General features: G+C 36.8%; 1 protein-coding gene across 10 annotated transcripts in view; it reads right to left on the minus strand.

The window, feature by feature from the left end:
- Bclaf3 (BCLAF1 and THRAP3 family member 3) overlaps nucleotides 1–18,338 on the minus strand; it is a 60,876-nt gene that overhangs the window by 22,973 nt on the left and 19,565 nt on the right. For 7 of the 10 annotated variants that reach the window (XR_008215644.1, XR_008215649.1, XR_008215657.1 and 4 more), the window contains exons 2-9: nucleotides 18,249–18,324; nucleotides 14,444–14,998; nucleotides 13,117–13,761; nucleotides 11,493–11,668; nucleotides 9,689–9,803; nucleotides 8,797–8,860; nucleotides 7,177–7,292; nucleotides 112–226 (exon numbers count right to left, since the gene is read on the minus strand). Coding sequence is in view for 7 of the 10 variants with exons in the window: in XM_052727150.1 (XP_052583110.1) it covers nucleotides 112–226; nucleotides 7,177–7,292; nucleotides 8,797–8,860; nucleotides 9,689–9,803; nucleotides 11,493–11,668; nucleotides 13,117–13,761; nucleotides 14,444–14,998; nucleotides 18,249–18,298 (1,836 nt within the window). In the remaining 3 variants the exon portion in view is untranslated. Of the gene's footprint in view, nucleotides 1–111; nucleotides 227–1,971; nucleotides 3,939–7,176; nucleotides 7,293–8,796; nucleotides 8,861–9,688; nucleotides 9,804–11,492; nucleotides 11,669–13,116; nucleotides 13,762–14,443; nucleotides 14,999–18,248; nucleotides 18,325–18,338 lie in introns of those variants that run through there. The other 3 variants (XM_052726981.1, XM_052727413.1, XM_052727500.1) reach the window with 2 other exon arrangements.

Consider the following 18,338-nt stretch of genomic DNA (forward strand, 5'->3'; position numbering starts at 1 on the left):
ACACTGTTATAACACAAAATAAAATTACAAGCACTCTGAAAAGTATGTATATATATATATGTATATATATATTTATGTACAAAAATGAAAAACTTGAAACTCCAATCTTACTATGTAAGGTTTCTGAATAAATTTTCTAAAATTTGATTTTATAAAATGTGGAGGCTTTTGAAATCCATCAGCACGAATAGTCTTCACCTTTGAAGAACTGGGACACTGATGATTCCTAATAAAGGGAAAGAAAGAATCTTGTTACTTTAATCAGTTAAAGAGGAAAAAAACTTGAGACACATACCACAACAGTAAAATTTCAATGATCTGTCACTACTAAAATTATAAATGATAGTCATTACCACTGATGTTTTCAACAAGCATTATTGAACTAAGCTGGAAGTTAGCAATAGAGGAAAAACAACATTCCTTGTACTAGGGGTCTCACTCTGAGGTCCAAGGACAGGATTCCTGGAGGCTATGGCTGATATATGTAAGTTTCCGCCCCCTCAGGAAAAAGTATCACTGCCTCCCCCGCCCCTACTTCCTGAGATTCTTGGCAGAAGCATCAATGGCTTATGACCCAGCCCATTTTTCAGAGGTAAGGTAAGAGACTAGAACATGGTCATCTCACTGGCAAAACTGTGGGCTCTCATACTGCAAAGGACAGGCTCCCAGCTCCTCACAATGTGAGGGATCTTGAGGTCACAATGGGCTCTCCCAGGTCTGCTTGGTAAGAAGATCCTGGAAGGTTCATTTCTATAGCTCTTGGCAATTCCTTTTCTTGTCATAGCCCACATCTCCCCACAACACTCTTTGGAGTTTTGGGTCCTGTCCTAGATCTCGCTCTGTAGGCCAGACTGACCTCAAACTCACAGAGATCGACCTGGCTCTGCCTCCCGAGTGCTGGGATTAAAGGTGTGTGCCACCACCGCCTGGCTCCCACAACACTCTTTAAGATCTATCCTATGTCTTCTGCAGGGCCTGTTCCTTAGGGAGCCAATTGCCTTGCTTCAGTCCCTCCCATGAACTTTGCATGGGATAAAATTCAGTCTTCATGATTTCCCATGTCTTTTATGCCCTGGCTCTTTATGGTCTTACTATCTGCTTTCCTCCAACCTCCCAAACACATATTGAACTTTAAATAATTAACCGTGTATATATAGTTCCCAGAACATACCATGATCTTTCCTGCTTCCATAACTTTGTACCTGCAATTCCTTCTGTGATCATTTTCTTCCATTTAGATTAACTTCAAAGTTTGGCTCCATTCATACCTTGTCCAAAACTTTCCTAAACTCCTCTGAGGTAGAATAGATAACCCTACTGTGACACATACAGTATTTAGAGGTCCTAACACCTACCTCTCCTATTTGTAGCTACTGCTTATACCTGTGTGTTTATGGAATAAGCTTTGAATACCACCGTGGATGGTTTATTTGTGGTCCCACCACTGACCCCAGAACCTGACACAACATAAGGCTTCAGGGTCTATTAAATGGTCAGAAAACTGCTGCCCTGATAAAATGTTTGTGATGTAATACTAAGTCAAAATAGCAGTGTGTAACCGCAAAACTATACATTGAGGATAATTTCATTACTTAAAAAGCACACATATATGCCTATAAAAAAGATAAACATCAAAAATAGACCAAATATTAGAAGTGCTCATTTCTATTTGGCAAAATTACAAATGCCTTATGTTTTAAAAATTCTCTTTGTAAAACATATCCAATAAAGAAATACAGGTTGAACATCCCTAATACGAAAATCTGAAATGCTCCAAAATCTGAAGCCTTCTGAGAACCAACATGAAGAAAAATTCTACACCTGACCATATAAGACAAATCACAGTCAAAACACAGGCACATTAAAATACTGTATAAAATTTCCATATGAATGTAAGAACATAAGTGAATTTCATGTTTAGTTATGGGGCCCTCCTACCCACAATAGCTGATTATATATATATATATATATATATATATATATATATGCAAGTACTCCAAATAATCTAAAATCTGAATCATTTCTGGTCACAAGCATTTCCAGTAAGTAACACTCAAACTGTAGTATCTAGAATACATCAAGAACTCTTAACATGTTACTATATTTTATTATTGTGTATAGATGAGCCAAGTCACACATGTGGAGGTCAAAGGAAAATATGTACGTCTCAGGTTGTCAAGTTTGGTAAAAGTACCTTTACCCATTGAACCCTCTCACTGGCCTGGAGAATAGTAAAGAACTCTTTTTATCCAGGTGTGGTATCATGCCTTTAATTGCAGCACTTAGGAAGCAAAGTAGATTGGTCTCTATGAGTTTGAGGCCAGCATGAGTTACATAGTGAGTTCTAGGCCAGCCAGGACTTCATAGTGAGACCCTGTCTCAAAACAAAAACAATCCTCCCAACTATTATACCTCAGCAATAAAGACTTTAATTTGATTATAAAAATGGGCAAAGGATTCAAGAAAAATTTCTCCACATATAAATGGCCAAAAAGCCATTTGAAAGCATATGAAAAAAGTTCATCATTAATCATTAGGGAAATGCAAATCAAAACCACAGTGAGATGCTATCTTACATTTACTAGAATAGAAAGGCTACAATAAAAAGATAGAATACTTGAGTGTTCCTAACAGCACTACTTATAAAAGGCAAAAGGTGGAAAACCCACAAATATCCATTAAAAAACAAACAACCAGGTAAATACAATGTGGTATATCCAAAGACTATTCCAGCCTTAAAATGAAGTTTTTAAGGAAAAAAACGTTGACATAAAACATGATATGGATGAAACTTAAGCATTATGAAAGTGAAATAAGCCATAAAATATGATTTTTTTCTATAATTCTTACAGCCCATTTTCTACCCTGGAGCTATAGTAATCATTTTAAAATTTAAGAGATTATGTCTTTTCTTTAGTTAGAACCTTAAATGTTTCTAATTTCACTCACTGTAATCTTGTCCTTCAAAGTGCTTCATGATTAGGCCTCATCTACTAACTTTTAACCTTTTGGATGCCTTGTATACTTTTACATATCTCTAAGTTTATGTAGGTGCAGGCACACATGTGCTACAGGGCATATATGAGAGTCAGAGAATGACCTAGGGTATCATTCTTCACCTTCCACCTTGCTGGGAACCAGGTCTCTTGTTTGCTCACTGTTGCTTTCAGGCTAGTCCACAAGCCTCCAGGTACCTGGTCTCTGCCTCCTGTCTCCCAGTAGGAGCACAATAGGATTATTCTGAGGACCTAAATCTAGGTAAGGCTTGTTCAGCAAGTGCTTTGCCCACTGAGCCATCTCCCCAGTCTCCCTCTCCTCTTTCTACCATACTGTAACCCTACCAGACATAATTCTAGTCTTTAGCCAGGAAGAAACATGTTTTTGCCTTAACATCTTTGCATCTGGTTCCCTGTTTTGAAGTATTACATACACTCTCAGGTATGATGTAGCTGGCTGACTCCTTCAATCAATTCATATGCCCACTAAAATTGTAAAACCACATCACACAAGTCACTCTTCCTGCTGAATTTCCATTTCTACCTTAGTTTTTAACCTACCATTCCACTGACATTTTCTTTCTCCTACCATTAAGTTCCAAGTGCCAAGAAGTCAAGAGCTTTGCGTAGTTTTTATTGTATCCCCAACACATAGAAATGTCACTTAACAAGGAAATTAAATATCTCCTGTATATGAAAAGACCTCTATGAAGTTCACCCTAGTTTAGTATAAACCATCTTTCCCCATAAGTTCCCTAGAGAAAAATAAAGTTTTGATAGTTTCATGTACTTTTGAAGTTCACTGATATAATTTTTAAGCTTCATATTTACACATAGCCCATACCTATATAACACATCTCAATTACATTGTAGAGGACTTAGTAACTCTGGTTAGAAGAAGGAGAAATCATGTGTCAGAAGACTTGGAAGACATCGTAAGACCTGGAGACATCAAGGTAAGATATTGGTCATACTGAGGAGCCAATAAAGAACAGCAAGGTCTTATACATTGTATGGAATGCCAAAGAATTAAGCTTGCTGGCAAAGGATCCCAAGACATTAAGGAAAAGTAATCCAGATAGAAATGCCTTACAGCTAAAGTATCATCGGCCCAGTCCATTGCTCTATAAAGTCTTTACGCATTCAACAAATAAGGCAATGAAATATAGTGGTGAATAAACACAGATAACCTTCATATAACTTACATATTAATGGAAATCACTGAATCCTATGATTTTATTTTTTTGATTTTTCAAGACAGGGCTTCTCTGTGGTGCCTGTCCTGGAACTCACTCTGTAGACCAGGCTGGCCTCGAACTCACAGAGATCCGCCTGGCTCTGCCACCCGAGTGCTGGGATTAAAGGTGTGTGCTACCGCCACCCAGCCAATCCTATGATTTAAGACATTATGCTTTATCTGAATTTCTCTAGAAACATACTGGAATTTACTTAAGTAAAAATGAGACCAAACTTTTGGCAAGTTCATTTGGCAAACTTCATTTCTAAGATAAAAGGATAAATTTTACTTTAATAAGGAAATTGAACTGAGTCAAAGATGAGCAATTCTACATCATTTAAAAATGATAAATTTCAAGTTTATTTGGACTGTGTGTTTGTATAGGTGTATATATTCATGTGTAAATGTGTGCATGCCCCTGCTATGATACACATGTACAGGTCAGAGAACTAACTACATGTGGGATTCAGCTTTTTTCTTCCACATGGGTTCCAGAGCCTTGACAGCAGGCACCTTTACCCACAGAGCAATCTCCCTAGATCTGGTATCATTTTAAAAAGTAAAAGCAAAAAAAAAACACCACAAAGAACTCCACAGGTATGGACAACTGAACCTCTCATGCATTGCTGGTAGAATGTAAAATGATGTAGTCATTTTGGAAAACAGTTTGGCAATAACCACCTAACTCCTCAATTCTACATGTGGGTATATAGTTAATAAAAATGAAGACATGACCACACAAAAACTTCCACACAAAATGTTCACAACACTATTTATTCACAATAACCAAAAAGTGGAAACAAATCAAAAGTCCATCAACTAATAAATGGATAAACAACATATGACACATCCATACAATGGAGCATTATTTAGCCATAAAAGAAATCTTTGTGCTATAGCATGGATAAACTTTTAATACATGCTACATAAAATAAGAAGTCACAAAAAGCCCAACATTATATTACTGCATTTATATGAAATGTTGAGAATAGCCAATCCACAGACTATGTAATAGTGGTTGCCAGGGAAGGGAAAAAGAAAAAATGGTGGGTGGGGTTCCACAGCTGGGTACACTGTTTCTTTCTGGAGTGACAAAATATTTTTGAGATAAGTGGTTCTTATACAACTCGGTAAATATAGTAAAAACAACTCAATCGCTTACTTATAAAGGGTGAATTTTATGGCAAAGAATACTGAAATTTTAAAAAAATTCTCATGTTTCATGCTACAACATTGTCCTCAAAGCTAACATTAACAAGCTTAACACTAACCAGCTACATTTTACTTAATCCTGATCACCATTATGCGGTAAGCATAGTTCTCATTCCTATTTCACAGATGAGGAAACAGAGGCTAGGTAACCTACCCCAAATCATTTACATAGCAAAGATTCTTAGAGCTGGGCACTGAACCCAAGTAGAATGCCAGCATTCAAGCTCTAATCATCTCAAAGGGTAAAGATATACCCTGGAGCATTTATGATATAGTTATCATCATAAATGTTCAATAAATCTATTTCTTGGTACACTGTGTTTCTAAAGCTTTTTCAGCCAAGAAAAACACAATAGACAGCTTGTTACTTGAAATATGATATGTGTTAAGCATATCATATTAGGAAATTGGTGACTTTTGCCCAACAAAGGACAAGATTTTTATATATTCCAATTGTTTTATATGCCAAACCACATAGCTTCACTATCTTTTAATCAGTCCCAAACTTACTATCATAATCAAGTCCAGTTAAAACAAGCTCCACGTATTTTGACTAAGGCTAGTCAGGTTAGGAGTTGATTTAAAAATCTAGTCAAGCCGGGCGGTGGTGGAGCACGCCTTTAATCCCAGCACTCGGGAGGCAGAGCCAGGCGGATCTCTGTGAGTTCAAGGCCAGCCTGGTCTCCAAAGTGAGTTCCAGGAAAGGCGCAAAGCTACACAGAGAAACCCTGTCTCGGAAAAAAAAAAAAATCTAGTCAAATATTTAAATGTTTTAAGAGTTGATACTAAGGATTATGGAAAAACAATTAGCACTATCTCTTTCTATTCACATCCCTGCTTCTGAAGAGATTCAAATTGATTAAGGACTCTTGCCCAAACTAGAAATTATCTCATTCAATTACTCCTCAGAATCATATGGGGTCACATATTTGCCATAGGTTCCACCAGTTCTCAGAACTAGAGCCAATTTAGATGACTAAAGACCCCTGCAAAGAGGTGTGAGGTTGAATACAAAAATGTGATATGATGATGATATCTTTGCTATACATGACATAACTTCTAAGACACCAGTGACTTAGTAGTATAGTGCCCCTGCAGAATAACCTGGTCTTATCATTATAGTATGGAGAGATTCCTAAAGATTGATGAAATTTGTTGACTAACAGTTTGTAAATGGGCAGAGTCAATGGGATTCAAATTGAGGTCTCCCTCTGCTGTTTCTTTTTTTCTTTTTTGGTCTTGTTTTGTTTTTGAGACAGGACTGCCTCTGCCTCCAGAGTGGTGTGCACCATCACTCCTGGCTTCTTCCACCTGTTCTATTACACATGCATCTACTTCATAGATCCAAGAAGAGTTCCCAAAGAGAATTGTACTGACCTCAAAATTTTGTAGTCATTCAAACTAAGTCAGAATCTAAGGGTCCACACCTATTAGAGTTTCAATCTGCTTGAGCTGAACAGTCTATAAAGTCCTGGCTCCTGCTAATACTCAAACAGCTATTATATGCTTCTTCTCCAGAATTACAAAGACCTCAAATATTCACCCACTCCATTGTTTTTGATGTTTAAATCAAACTTCATGTGATAACCAATGATCAACTGAAATATTTTAATAAACATAAAATGGATCTGAAGACTCAGATCCCTAGACTAACATTAATCACACAACAATGTAAAAACTGCTGAAACCAAACGCTCCCTGATAGCAGGCTATTTTTCATTTACTGATTACCTCTCTGTAGGACTAGCCATGTGAAAAATGTTCTCATCTTCATTCTGTAACCGCTCTTTTCTCCTCCTTTCAATGTCATGTCGTAGGTCATTTGGATCTATTACTTTGACCAGAGTCTGAGGGATTTTGACAGAATACAAACCGTTCACATTACTGTTAGTTGCACAGAGACCATTTCTAACAAGAACCTTAATTAAAAGTCCCTAATTATTTTATACTCATCCTGCTAATGGTAGTATAAACTAATATATTTTGAGATAAAATTGATGTTAGAAAAGTTCAACTGACGTTAGAAAAGTTCTTAATATTGAACCAGGAATCCTACTTCTGGGATTCTATTCAAAAGAAAAGGCTGCCTCTTTAAAAATATTTAAAACAACAAAAAGGAAACAACTTAAATGTAAAAATAATTTAAAGGGAAGAAAAGAATGATCCAGTAAGTTATGGTAAATAAATCAAACAAAACTGTTATAGCCATTAAAATTAATAAATGATATATGGAATATGGAAAACATTTACTGAAAAAAATTAAAAATTTAAAAACTCCAATTGTAAAAGGCCATGGGGGGAATTTAGAACTTTTACATAAAAGAGATATTGTGGATTATGAAAAAAGCATATTGAATTGCATCTGATAGACTGTTAAAATGTACCATGTTATACAACAGGAATTATGGATTTTTTAAGTCTTCAAATTTCCTGTAAGTTGACTACAAAGATAGTTAGAAATTTTCTCAAAGTATCATTCAATAAAGTAAGCTATCTGTGTTAATAAAAGCTTTGTAAGTAAAAAATTACTTATACAGTCTATCAAAAATACATTAAAATCTCTTCACTACAGAAACAGTCTCAAAGGAAAAATTAACAATTCATTTAGAATTTGACATGCTTTTAAAGATTTGTCTTCCAACCTGGTTAGTCATGACAGTCTTCCTAATCAGTAAAGTAAGAGAAGGTGGGAAGGGGAGGTGTTGGGTAGGAGCCACATACATGACAATGGAGAAATTTAGTATTATTTTCATTATTTTGCTAGTTTATATTCCACAGAATCATTCTTAAATTCTACAGCAAACAGAAGGGCAGCACCAAATGCCACAGGTTCCTTTGCATTTCTTTCACATACAATTAAAAATATATTCCATGTGCCAGATTTGAAAAAAAACAGCTATCGATCATATTTTCTATAAGCTTTACACTAAAGAGTCTGGGGATGAGTAGTAAATGCAATTTTTTTAAAAAAATTTGAGACAGGGTTTCTCTGTGTAACAGCCCTGGCTATCCTGGAACTAGCTTTGTAGACCAGGTTGGCCTCGAACTCAAGAGATCCACCTGCCTCTGCCTCCCAAGTGCTGGCATTAAAGGTGTGGGCCATGACCGCCCTTATATGTGATTTTTAAATCAACTTTTCGAAGTTGTTATCCTTAATAATCTCAAAGAAAATTTCTGTCTTTTTTTGGTATTTTCACTCCATCCTGGACTGCAATCAGTCACTTGGAGACTACACCTTTTCAATTTTAGATTCTTGGATATCAGTCTTTCTTCATACACCTTTAACTCCTTTCTGGACCCCATCACAAACCCTTTTCCTGCTACTATATCAATATAATTGTATTCACTTACCTTATCTGGTTCATATACCATAGTCTGTTTATTCTGAAGATCAGCCAAAGACATATCTATTCTCCTAAAATAATAAAAGCAAATAATTAAATAATTATGCTAATTATCTTATGCACTGATACCTTGATTGTTTTATTACAGAATAGAATTTGGAATAAAAACAGTAGGTCTTGAAGAAAGCAAAAGAAGCCTACTGTTGGCAGGTTTTCATTTATTTATTTATTTATTTTTCTAACGAAGCCCTTGTTCTGAAACTTATTGCCTTCAACTCAGAGATCTGCCTCCCTCTGTCTCCCAAGTATTGGGATTAATGTCATACGCTACCATGCCCTGCTAGGTTTTCACCCATATGGTGATCTACTAGGTCATACATATCCTATGAACCACACTATAGGGAAGTTTTGGTGCTTCTCTAATCACTAGTAACTGTGACCTCAAATTGTATTTTGGTGATACACAACATTATAACATTGATTCAATTTAGCACTCCAGTTATGCTCAGACAAGTGCCAGCAGAAGGCATTCTTTCATCCTCAGACCTCAAAACAATCACTTGTGATCACTTAAAGTAACTGATTTCAATGGCTTAACCAATCTTCCAATGTTAACTTCAGTAGGCAACTAATATAGACACAGCAGAATCAAAGGCAGGTAAATATTTTAAAAGTCCCAACGTTCAAACAGTGTTAGTCAATGACGTTAATGCAACCTACTTCATCGATGTGTACTGGTCCAGTAACTGCTTACACTGATCTTGTTTTTTTATGTACAAAGTACACCCCTAGAGTCTATACCACACCCAGGAAAGCAAGCTTACAAAGCTGGACCTTTCCCAATCTATTCTGAGGTTTATTTTCATGAGGTAAATGGAAAGAGAGTAACTAATCATTACCTGTGAAATTCTGGATCTGAATTCAATTTCATTTGATTGACATCTGCACCATGTCTGTTATGTATTCTTGAGAAACGCTCATTTAAAGTAACATGAGATGCTGCAAAACAACTTGCTGGAAAAGGAAATAAATAGCTCCATGTCAACGTGAAACTGACTGCCATTAAAAAGATTCTATAAAGCTCAAGATCAAGAAGGGGCCATTAAAATACATCCAAAGTGTTCTCCTTTGAAAAGAAACAGGACCCAAACTTCATTTCCATATTAACTTGTAATGCTCAGATGCCCTTCTAAACCCAAACAAGAGTTTTGAAAAACTTGACTTATGAACTGAAAGATTTTCTTCCTATCTGCCATATTTGCTTTCTTGTACAGAAGAATGACACTGTCAAAGTGAGAATCATTCTCCATGGTAAGAGCACACTCCAGAATGTAAGAAAGACACTCTACAGTTCAACAGTGAAGATTATATCAACTAACAATTTAATCAAAATAATCTCTGAACAAATGCTGAATGTTCTGTTTAAATACCATAGGGTGCCTTCCAACATCATTTCACTTTTACATTAACTTCAATTCATAGACATTCTAAAATTAGCTATGCTGTAAGCTCTTAATAGTACAGAAAGGAGAATACACTTAATTGGTCCCAATGTTATGCAAGCAATCTTCTCTCCTAATTCACTAGTCTTGTTCTAGAACACTCTGTTTTTCTGTAAAATACTACCATACTTTCTGAAAACTATACTTTGGGAAAAAGGGTTGGAGCTGAGAGTGTAAACTGTTCCTGACAAACTGTATACTTTATTTTTTATTCATATTTTCTCAAGTTTGGGGGGATCAAACTCAGGGTCTTGCATAGTCTCAGAAAACTGCTTTAATACTGAACTAAACCCTCAGCCCCAAACTACCTCGTTCAAAATATACACACCTTCACTTAAGGGATAGCAGATAGAATAGTTTTGAAAAGTATTACTTATGTGTATTGAATGTTCTGCCTGTATGATGTGCACCATGTGTATGACTTGTGTGCAGAGTCCAAAAGAAGACTAGAACTGGAGTTAAAGAAGTCTGTAAGCAGCCACGTGGGTGCTGGGAACCTGCAGCCTCTTCAAGAGCAGCTAGTACTCTTAACTGCTGAGATATCTCTTCAGCCCAATAATTATTTTAAAAATATGTGTCATGAAGGTAAAGATTAAAGTAAATAAAATTTTGACATTCTTGAAAATCTGTTGTTTAGAATATCTATAATTTATGCAGCACTACTAGAGAAAGTTGTTTTACATCACTGCTTTTCTAATTAGTGAAAAATTGTCAAAAGCAAAACTTTACTGCAAATCTTTAAAGCCCTAATGAACTCTTTGATGTCACAAAGAATGAAATCTTCCACTGATCACACAGCAACAAGATTATGGCACAAAGTCCTAGGAAGGCCCTGGGGGAGGGTTGCAATATCATAAAATAACCTAACTTCTAGATTATCTGGGATTTATACCTGTTTTTGTTGCTTCTTCCTCCTTTGTTAGGCTCTCAATATGCCTGTTGTTTGGATCAGGCTGATCTTTTACTAACTAATGAGTTGTACTCCACTAGCATTTGAAGCAGAAAGTTATTGAAAATACATTAAAAAAAAACAACTAGGCTTGAATGAATGTCTGGTACTCTTTCCAAATGATTTCCTAACTTAGACCTACTTAAAATGGAATATTAATTACAATTAAACTACATCAAAGATATTTATACCTTGTAAAAGTTGGTACATTATTTTTGTGCTAGATATAATGTTTGGGTAAACTATACCAACCTTTAACTTCATGGATTAGTGCTATGATTTCCTGAGCAAATTCTTCTGTAGGTTTGTTTTCAGGATTCTGAGGCGAGTCAAGATGTTGAAATACTGGATGAAAACTGTCATTTTTTCTGCCAACAGCAACCAAATCATGTGATAGCTGTCTATCTGCAGAATATCCAGAAGTAGACCTAAAATAATTTGAGATGTTTAATTAAATTTGAAACTGTTTAGCTAAGGATGGAATTTGTTAAAATTAAGATAGCTAAACATTAAAAATATTTTTATTTATTCTGTCATAACTTAGGCACTAAATCACATGCTATAAAACTAAGAAACCATGAGTGGAAGATAAGTATAGATAAATGGTCCTAAACTCTTTTCAAATAACAAGTCTAAGTGAATTTTTCCTTCAAACACATGGCATTAAAGTCACCTAATATACAAGAAATAATCAGACTATTTTCTACTTCAATATTGTCAAAATATTGTAAACAACCACTTTGAACCGCTACCATATTTTCCATATTTTAAAAGTTGTTATCAAACCTAAAAACTTGACTTTACAAAAATTCTCTCTCACTGTAAGTAAGGAGAACCTTAGAATAGTGTTTTGAAACTAATCTATTAAGATATTAACTGTGGGCCATCAGGATGGCTCACCAGGTAAAAGAACCTGCCATGCAAGCCTGATGACCTGAGTTTGATCCCTAGAACTCATGGTAGAAGGAAAGAAACAACTCCCCAAAATTGTCCTCTGCCTGCCATGTGCATACCTGCCATGGTCATACCTGCCATGGCACATGTGTGCCAGTATTCACACATCATGCATATACATGCGCGGTGCGCACACACACACACACACACACACACACACACACACACACACACACACTATAACCTCATTCCCTCTATCTTGGAGAATAATCTAGTCAGTTAAATTTAGTCATGTTGCAACCACAGTAAGAATCACATCAAGTCATCTGTCTCCTGGGATCCCAAAAAGACATTAAGCTCCATTTCCTCTTTCAAAACCTAACTTTTATCTTTTATAAAAATAAGGACCTGCTAAGATCCCTTCCTGCTAAAAGATTCTATGAATGTCAAAAGCAACAAGGAACAGCCTGAGAAGCTGCATAAAGAATAGATGCTGGCCTGTGGTGGTGGCGCACGCCTTTAATCCTAGCACTTGGGAGGCAGAGGCCGACTGATTTCTGTGAGTTTGAGGTCAGCCTGGTCTACAAAGAGTGTTTTAGGACAGCCAGAGCTACATAGTGAGACCTTGTCTCAAAACAAACAAACAAACAAAAAAAAAGAATAGAAGCTGAACTCTCTTTAGCCTATGCCTGGATTTAAAAAAAATCTGGCAGTATAAAAACACCTAACTTCATAAAGAGAAACAAGTCCCTGAAATGCCCTAAATCCAAGAATTATCTGCAGATAAGATATAAGAACCAGAAGACACTAGATCACCACCTATTACTAAACTACAGAATTTGTCTTCATTACAGGACTTTGGGGGAAAAGCTTGGTAATCTCGTGAACACACAATGTACTCTAATCAACAGTACAAATCCCATCTTGAAGCAGCAAATTAAAGTGGAAAAAAATCAATTAATAAACACTTAGAAGCTAATACCTAAATGTGTCCATCTTGTTCATGTCTACTTGAACAGTAAGTGATTTTTTCTTGACAAATGAGTAGCGTTTCTCTTCATGTTTTGGGCTTGCATCAAGTTGTTTACTAGAAGAGGTACTCTCTTTTCTGCAATCATTTATTTTTTTCTTCCATGTGTCGTTGCAAGGCCCCAAATCAGCTTCTGTTATATTTGTATTAGTATAGGAAACACAGTCTTTCTTGTAGAGTTGAAAAGGCCCATTGACTTGCTCATTCTCATTCTCTCTTCCTCTTGTAGCACTAAAACAATCAGACTCTCTATTTCCAGGAACTTTTAGAGAACTGTATTTTCTGTCTTCTGCCTTCAAGTACTTCGGAAATCTCCCATCAGGAAAGTCCTGCTCGCTGTCTGAGAGCTTATGATGTTTGTGACGGTAATCATAAGATACTCTGGTTGCTGAACTTGTCTCTGGGTATTCTCTCTCAGTGTATCTGTAGCTTTGTGATCCGAAGCTCCACTCTTCATTCTTCTCTTGGAAAGGTACAAAAGAATGCTCAGGCTTCCACTTTGGGATTCTGGTTGGCTCTCTATTTTCATACCTTGCCACATCCGTAGGTCTTTTTGATGTGTAGCCATACTTTCTGAAATCATGATCCTCTGGGTACCTGTGTTGACATACAGAAGTTTATATTGACAATACACAGAAGTAAACATTTCAATGTGTAGAATATTGAGCAGTCTGGCCTTAAAATGCAGCATGCAATGACAAGATAACCTATATAGGACCTCATGCCAACTCATAAAGGCACATAAAGAGTAACATCTTTTAAAAACATTCTCGCCGGGCGGTGGTGGCGCACGCCTTTAATCCCAGCACTCGGGAGGCAGAGCCAGGCGGATCTCTGTGAGTTCGAGGCCAGCCTGGTCTACAAAGTGAGTTCCAGGAAAGGCGCAAAACTACACAGAGAAACCCTGTCTTGAAAACTAAAAAAAAAAAAAAAAAAACATTCTCACTTTAGCTAGGCACGGTGGCATATAACTTTAATCCAAGCACCCTGGAGGTAAAGGCATATCTCTAAGTTCAAGACTAGCATGGTCTACAGAATGAGTTCCAGGACAGCGAGGGCTACACAGGGAAACCCTGTCTCCAAACACCAAAAAAGAAAAGAAAAGAAGAGAAGAGAAAAGAAAAGAAAAACACATTCTAGCTATCAGTATGAATTATCTGAAAAAGAAATATTCTTCTCTTTTGAGACAAAAAAAGGTGATCATAATCAACATAAAAGTAACAGACTCTTTTACTTGAGGCCTTATGCCAAACTCCCCAGGCTTAGTGATTCCCTGTACCTCTTCTGAAAATGGTTCCTCGCATCAAAGTCTTCTGAGCCTCTTCTGGGTGACTGAGGGTAGCTTTCTTCTTGGACCCTCTGGTGTCTGGATTCATCTTCAAATCTACAGGAATCTGCCAGTGACATCTGAGATGGCTTCCCTCCTCTCTCACTTCCTCTAACTCTGTGCTCATCTGGAATATACCTTCCTTGCATTTTAGGGGGATAACAATCCCTTTCGTGCTCTGTGTAGGTTGTTGCACTTTCTGAGTATGTGAGCATATACTGAGATCTTCTATCATCATCCCCTCTTCCAGGGAAATATTCTTGGTGAGGCTTATATGTGTCAAATTTTTCTACAGACTTTACATTTGGTGAAGGTGATCTATTTTCATAAGACCGATAATATGGCTTCACACGAGGGGGAATCCTTGGTTTATTCTGTCCATGTTTCTCATCGTCCATTCTCCAAGGAAAGGGTCTTTTTGAATCATTTCTATATTCAGGGTCATAGTGCCCATGGAAATGTCTTTCCTCGTAGTATTCAAAATTTCTAGATTGTGGTGACAAAGACCTATGTAAACAAGCACAGAAAAGTTTAGTTCACTTTAAGACCTTTAACTGTTTGTTTTAGTGTAATCTACCTAAAATACTGACCTTTCCTAGAATTCCACTACTAACATACTCAAGGTAAATATAGAAATCTAGTTATATATGTACCTGTAATTTGTACATTGGGTTGAGGAGATCTAATGATTCTTTTGTCCTACCTGACAACCATACTCTCTTCATCCAAACTAATGTAGTCAATGAGCACATCCAACTGGGTCAAACATACCTGTCATATTGGAGAGGGACCAGACCAGGTATATAATACAATCTTTTTTGAGAGACTACTGATAGCAAAGTTCTAACAAAAGTAGACGTAGCAACTCCAAAAGGCCAATGAGGAAAAGCTTACATCAGGTTCAATAGCCAAGTGAGAAGCAAGCATGAATGAAATAAGAACAAATATGTCAAAGAGTATCAAGAAAACTGAATGTGACCTCCTAAATTGCATTTTAAGACAATAATGCTACAATCCAAACTCATATCCAGAAATGTTTTATAGTTTTTCCAACTGACTGTTCTCTCCCTTCAGGTTGTACCAAAGTAAGAAGCTTATCAGGTAGCATGGGCAGGAAAGACAAGAGAGTCTTAAGACATCAATCTCTACTTTTCCTCCATATATTAGGTTTCTTTTTTGTTTTGTTTTTAAGAAAAAACCGAGTCTCACTCTATAACCCAAGCTGGCCCAACTGGAACTGTCTCTGATGACAATGCTGACCCTATACTTAAAAACAATCTTTCTGCCTCTACACCCAGTATGCTGGGAATACAAGAGTAGACTACTATGCCTAACTCTCCATAAATAATTCTAGCATAAACTGCTTTTCTTTCTAAAATCTCCACCCTATCAATTGAAAGATGTGTTGTTTAAATAGCTTGTAACTCTAGTCAAAGTGTGTTGAACACAGCTATAATACTCTCCAGTATTATAGCTTCTCTGTATCTATCTTTCCTGGGACCTTGACACTGCCAGCCTGTAGACTTGTATTTCCACTGAGAAGACTCCCATAATATTTATGGAAAACACTGTAGGTCACTCAGCCTTAAAGATAAGGAAGGGGGCTGGGCACAGTGTCTCATAACTTTAATCCCTGTACTTGGGAGACACAGGCAGGCAGATCTCTGAGTCTGAAGCTAGTCTAGTCTATATACTAAGTACTAGGTCAGCCAGTGAAACTCTGTCTCAAAACAAGCAAGCCAAAAAAAAAAAGATAAGGAAAGAACAAGATAAAGCTCATCTTTGCACCTGAGAACCTTTACCCCATGTGACTTGTCCAATTTCTTATCATCTCCTTTAGGGCTTAATGTCTCCAAAGCAGTAAGAAAGGTGTGCCCTGGCAATTTTTTTATTTACTTGCTCTAAGAAGCTTCTAAATAATTGGGGAAATCATGAATGAATCTCTTTCTTTTCAATGACAAATCTGTGTCTTTATACAAGAAAGGAGGCACATCTATCTTCTTCAGTACCCATTAGGACATTTACAGTGGATTTGGCAATACTGTCTTCCAGAGTCACCAAGCTAGACATACTGGCAAATACTACTTATCAGAAGCAGAAACTCTGGCTATACCGCATCACAGGAGGAGAAGCAACTAGAGCCTCTGAGGAATTCCTGGGTAATTTTATCTCTTTTCATTGCTTAGGAGAGAACCTGGCAGTCAGAGGCAGATGTCTTCCAGACTGGATGACACACTCAAGATTTAACTTTAGCCCTTAATTCACATTTAAATCTATTCTGAGATCATATTTTATATCTTACTGTATAGTACTCACTTCTAGAAAAAGTTGTTATAATGGTTAGCATTTCTAATTCTCCTAGAGGGGCAAAAGAGACCCGAAAAGTCTATTAGGAGACAATTGTCCAGTGTCTAGAGTTTTGCATGCCGTAAGAGTAGAGGCACTGACAACTTTGGTTCCCCAAGAAACAGCCTTGCAAATAGAGATAAGGTCTCCCTTATGGATAGAGGGCTTATTTGTTTGCTGCCCATGATAATAAGATAATATTTACTACAAGTGACTCAAGTTCCTCAGTTGTGTCATAACCCCAGAACCTGTGACTGTTTTGCATCATCTACCTAGCCAGCCACTCTGAAGCCTTCAGGGGATCTTAGAAGGTAGAGAGACTGTCTCTGACATGGGAGTGGTCTTGTAGCAAACTAGTATGTTGGCTTGCAATATGACCAAAATGTCAAACCCTTTATAGTTCTTAAAAAACAACCTGAAGAAGGAATTAGAAATTCAGGCACTAAGCTTGGCAGAGTCCCTGTGCCCATTACCAGAGCCTCACTAAAAGAAGAATAAAATAAAATGACCTCTGTGCTATCTTCCATGTTACAGTCATTTCTCTCTTTACATTCTCTTTTCTTTTTGAAATTTCTCCCAAATACAACATGATTTTGTGACATTTATAAAATGAAAATCAATTATATAAATATAATGACTGTGATTCACCGTTATTATTGGAGCAAGCACAATGGCCAAGCTATATTAACATAAAAATCATGGTTCATCTTTAATGTGCGTAATAATGGTCCTTTTCATCAGTCCGAAAACTTACCGGCTGCAAAGCAGAATTATTCTGTCCCTACAAATGCAGAATGCTTTGCCCAAGTCAGAAGCTCAGCACTTTCCCCACTCTATCAGAATTGCCTATTGTGTTACTCTCCCCAGCCAATCTGTGTGCTTGCTAAGACCACAGAAGTTGGCATACTTTTGCATTTGTAGTCCCAGAACTTGGCTGTAGGTGATGTATAGTAAGTAAACTGGTTGAACTATTCCAATCTAATCATGTGTACTATAGTACTGATACTACCTATCAGAAAAAAATGAGGTGAACTATAATTGAGCTATTCAAAACCACTATTCTGCCAAGAAGATAGGAAACACCTTATTTTCTGACTAAATTTCTTCAAACATATTATGAAAAATTAAATGAAACCTACACTGAAGAGTTGAAAACCTTGTTAGCTTAAAAAATGTAACCTTCTCAAAGTCATTTCTCATTCTGGTTGTGGTCACTACATTCCTTTTTATTATAGATTAATTCTAGCTGCCAGCCCCAATTAAATAAATTTATCAGCTCCCTGAATCAAGAAATACTGATCAATTGGCTACTGTGAACAGACAGGTCCAGTGAGCTTATTAAAATCGAAGCTTGAGCAGAAATGGTGATTTCCAAATCCAAGTTAACTGTGTAAAACATGCAACTCCTCACCTTTTTTTCCACCTGGGGGATCTGGATCTTGACCGCGCCATCTTTAGCATGTGAGCCACTGGATCAACTTTTTACACTGCAAAGAAATAA

Source organism: Peromyscus californicus, unplaced genomic scaffold (genome assembly GCF_007827085.1).
Source record: "Peromyscus californicus insignis strain IS unplaced genomic scaffold, ASM782708v3 Scaffold_10__1_contigs__length_136768540, whole genome shotgun sequence".
In the NCBI taxonomy this organism is placed as follows: Eukaryota; Metazoa; Chordata; class Mammalia; order Rodentia; family Cricetidae; genus Peromyscus; species Peromyscus californicus.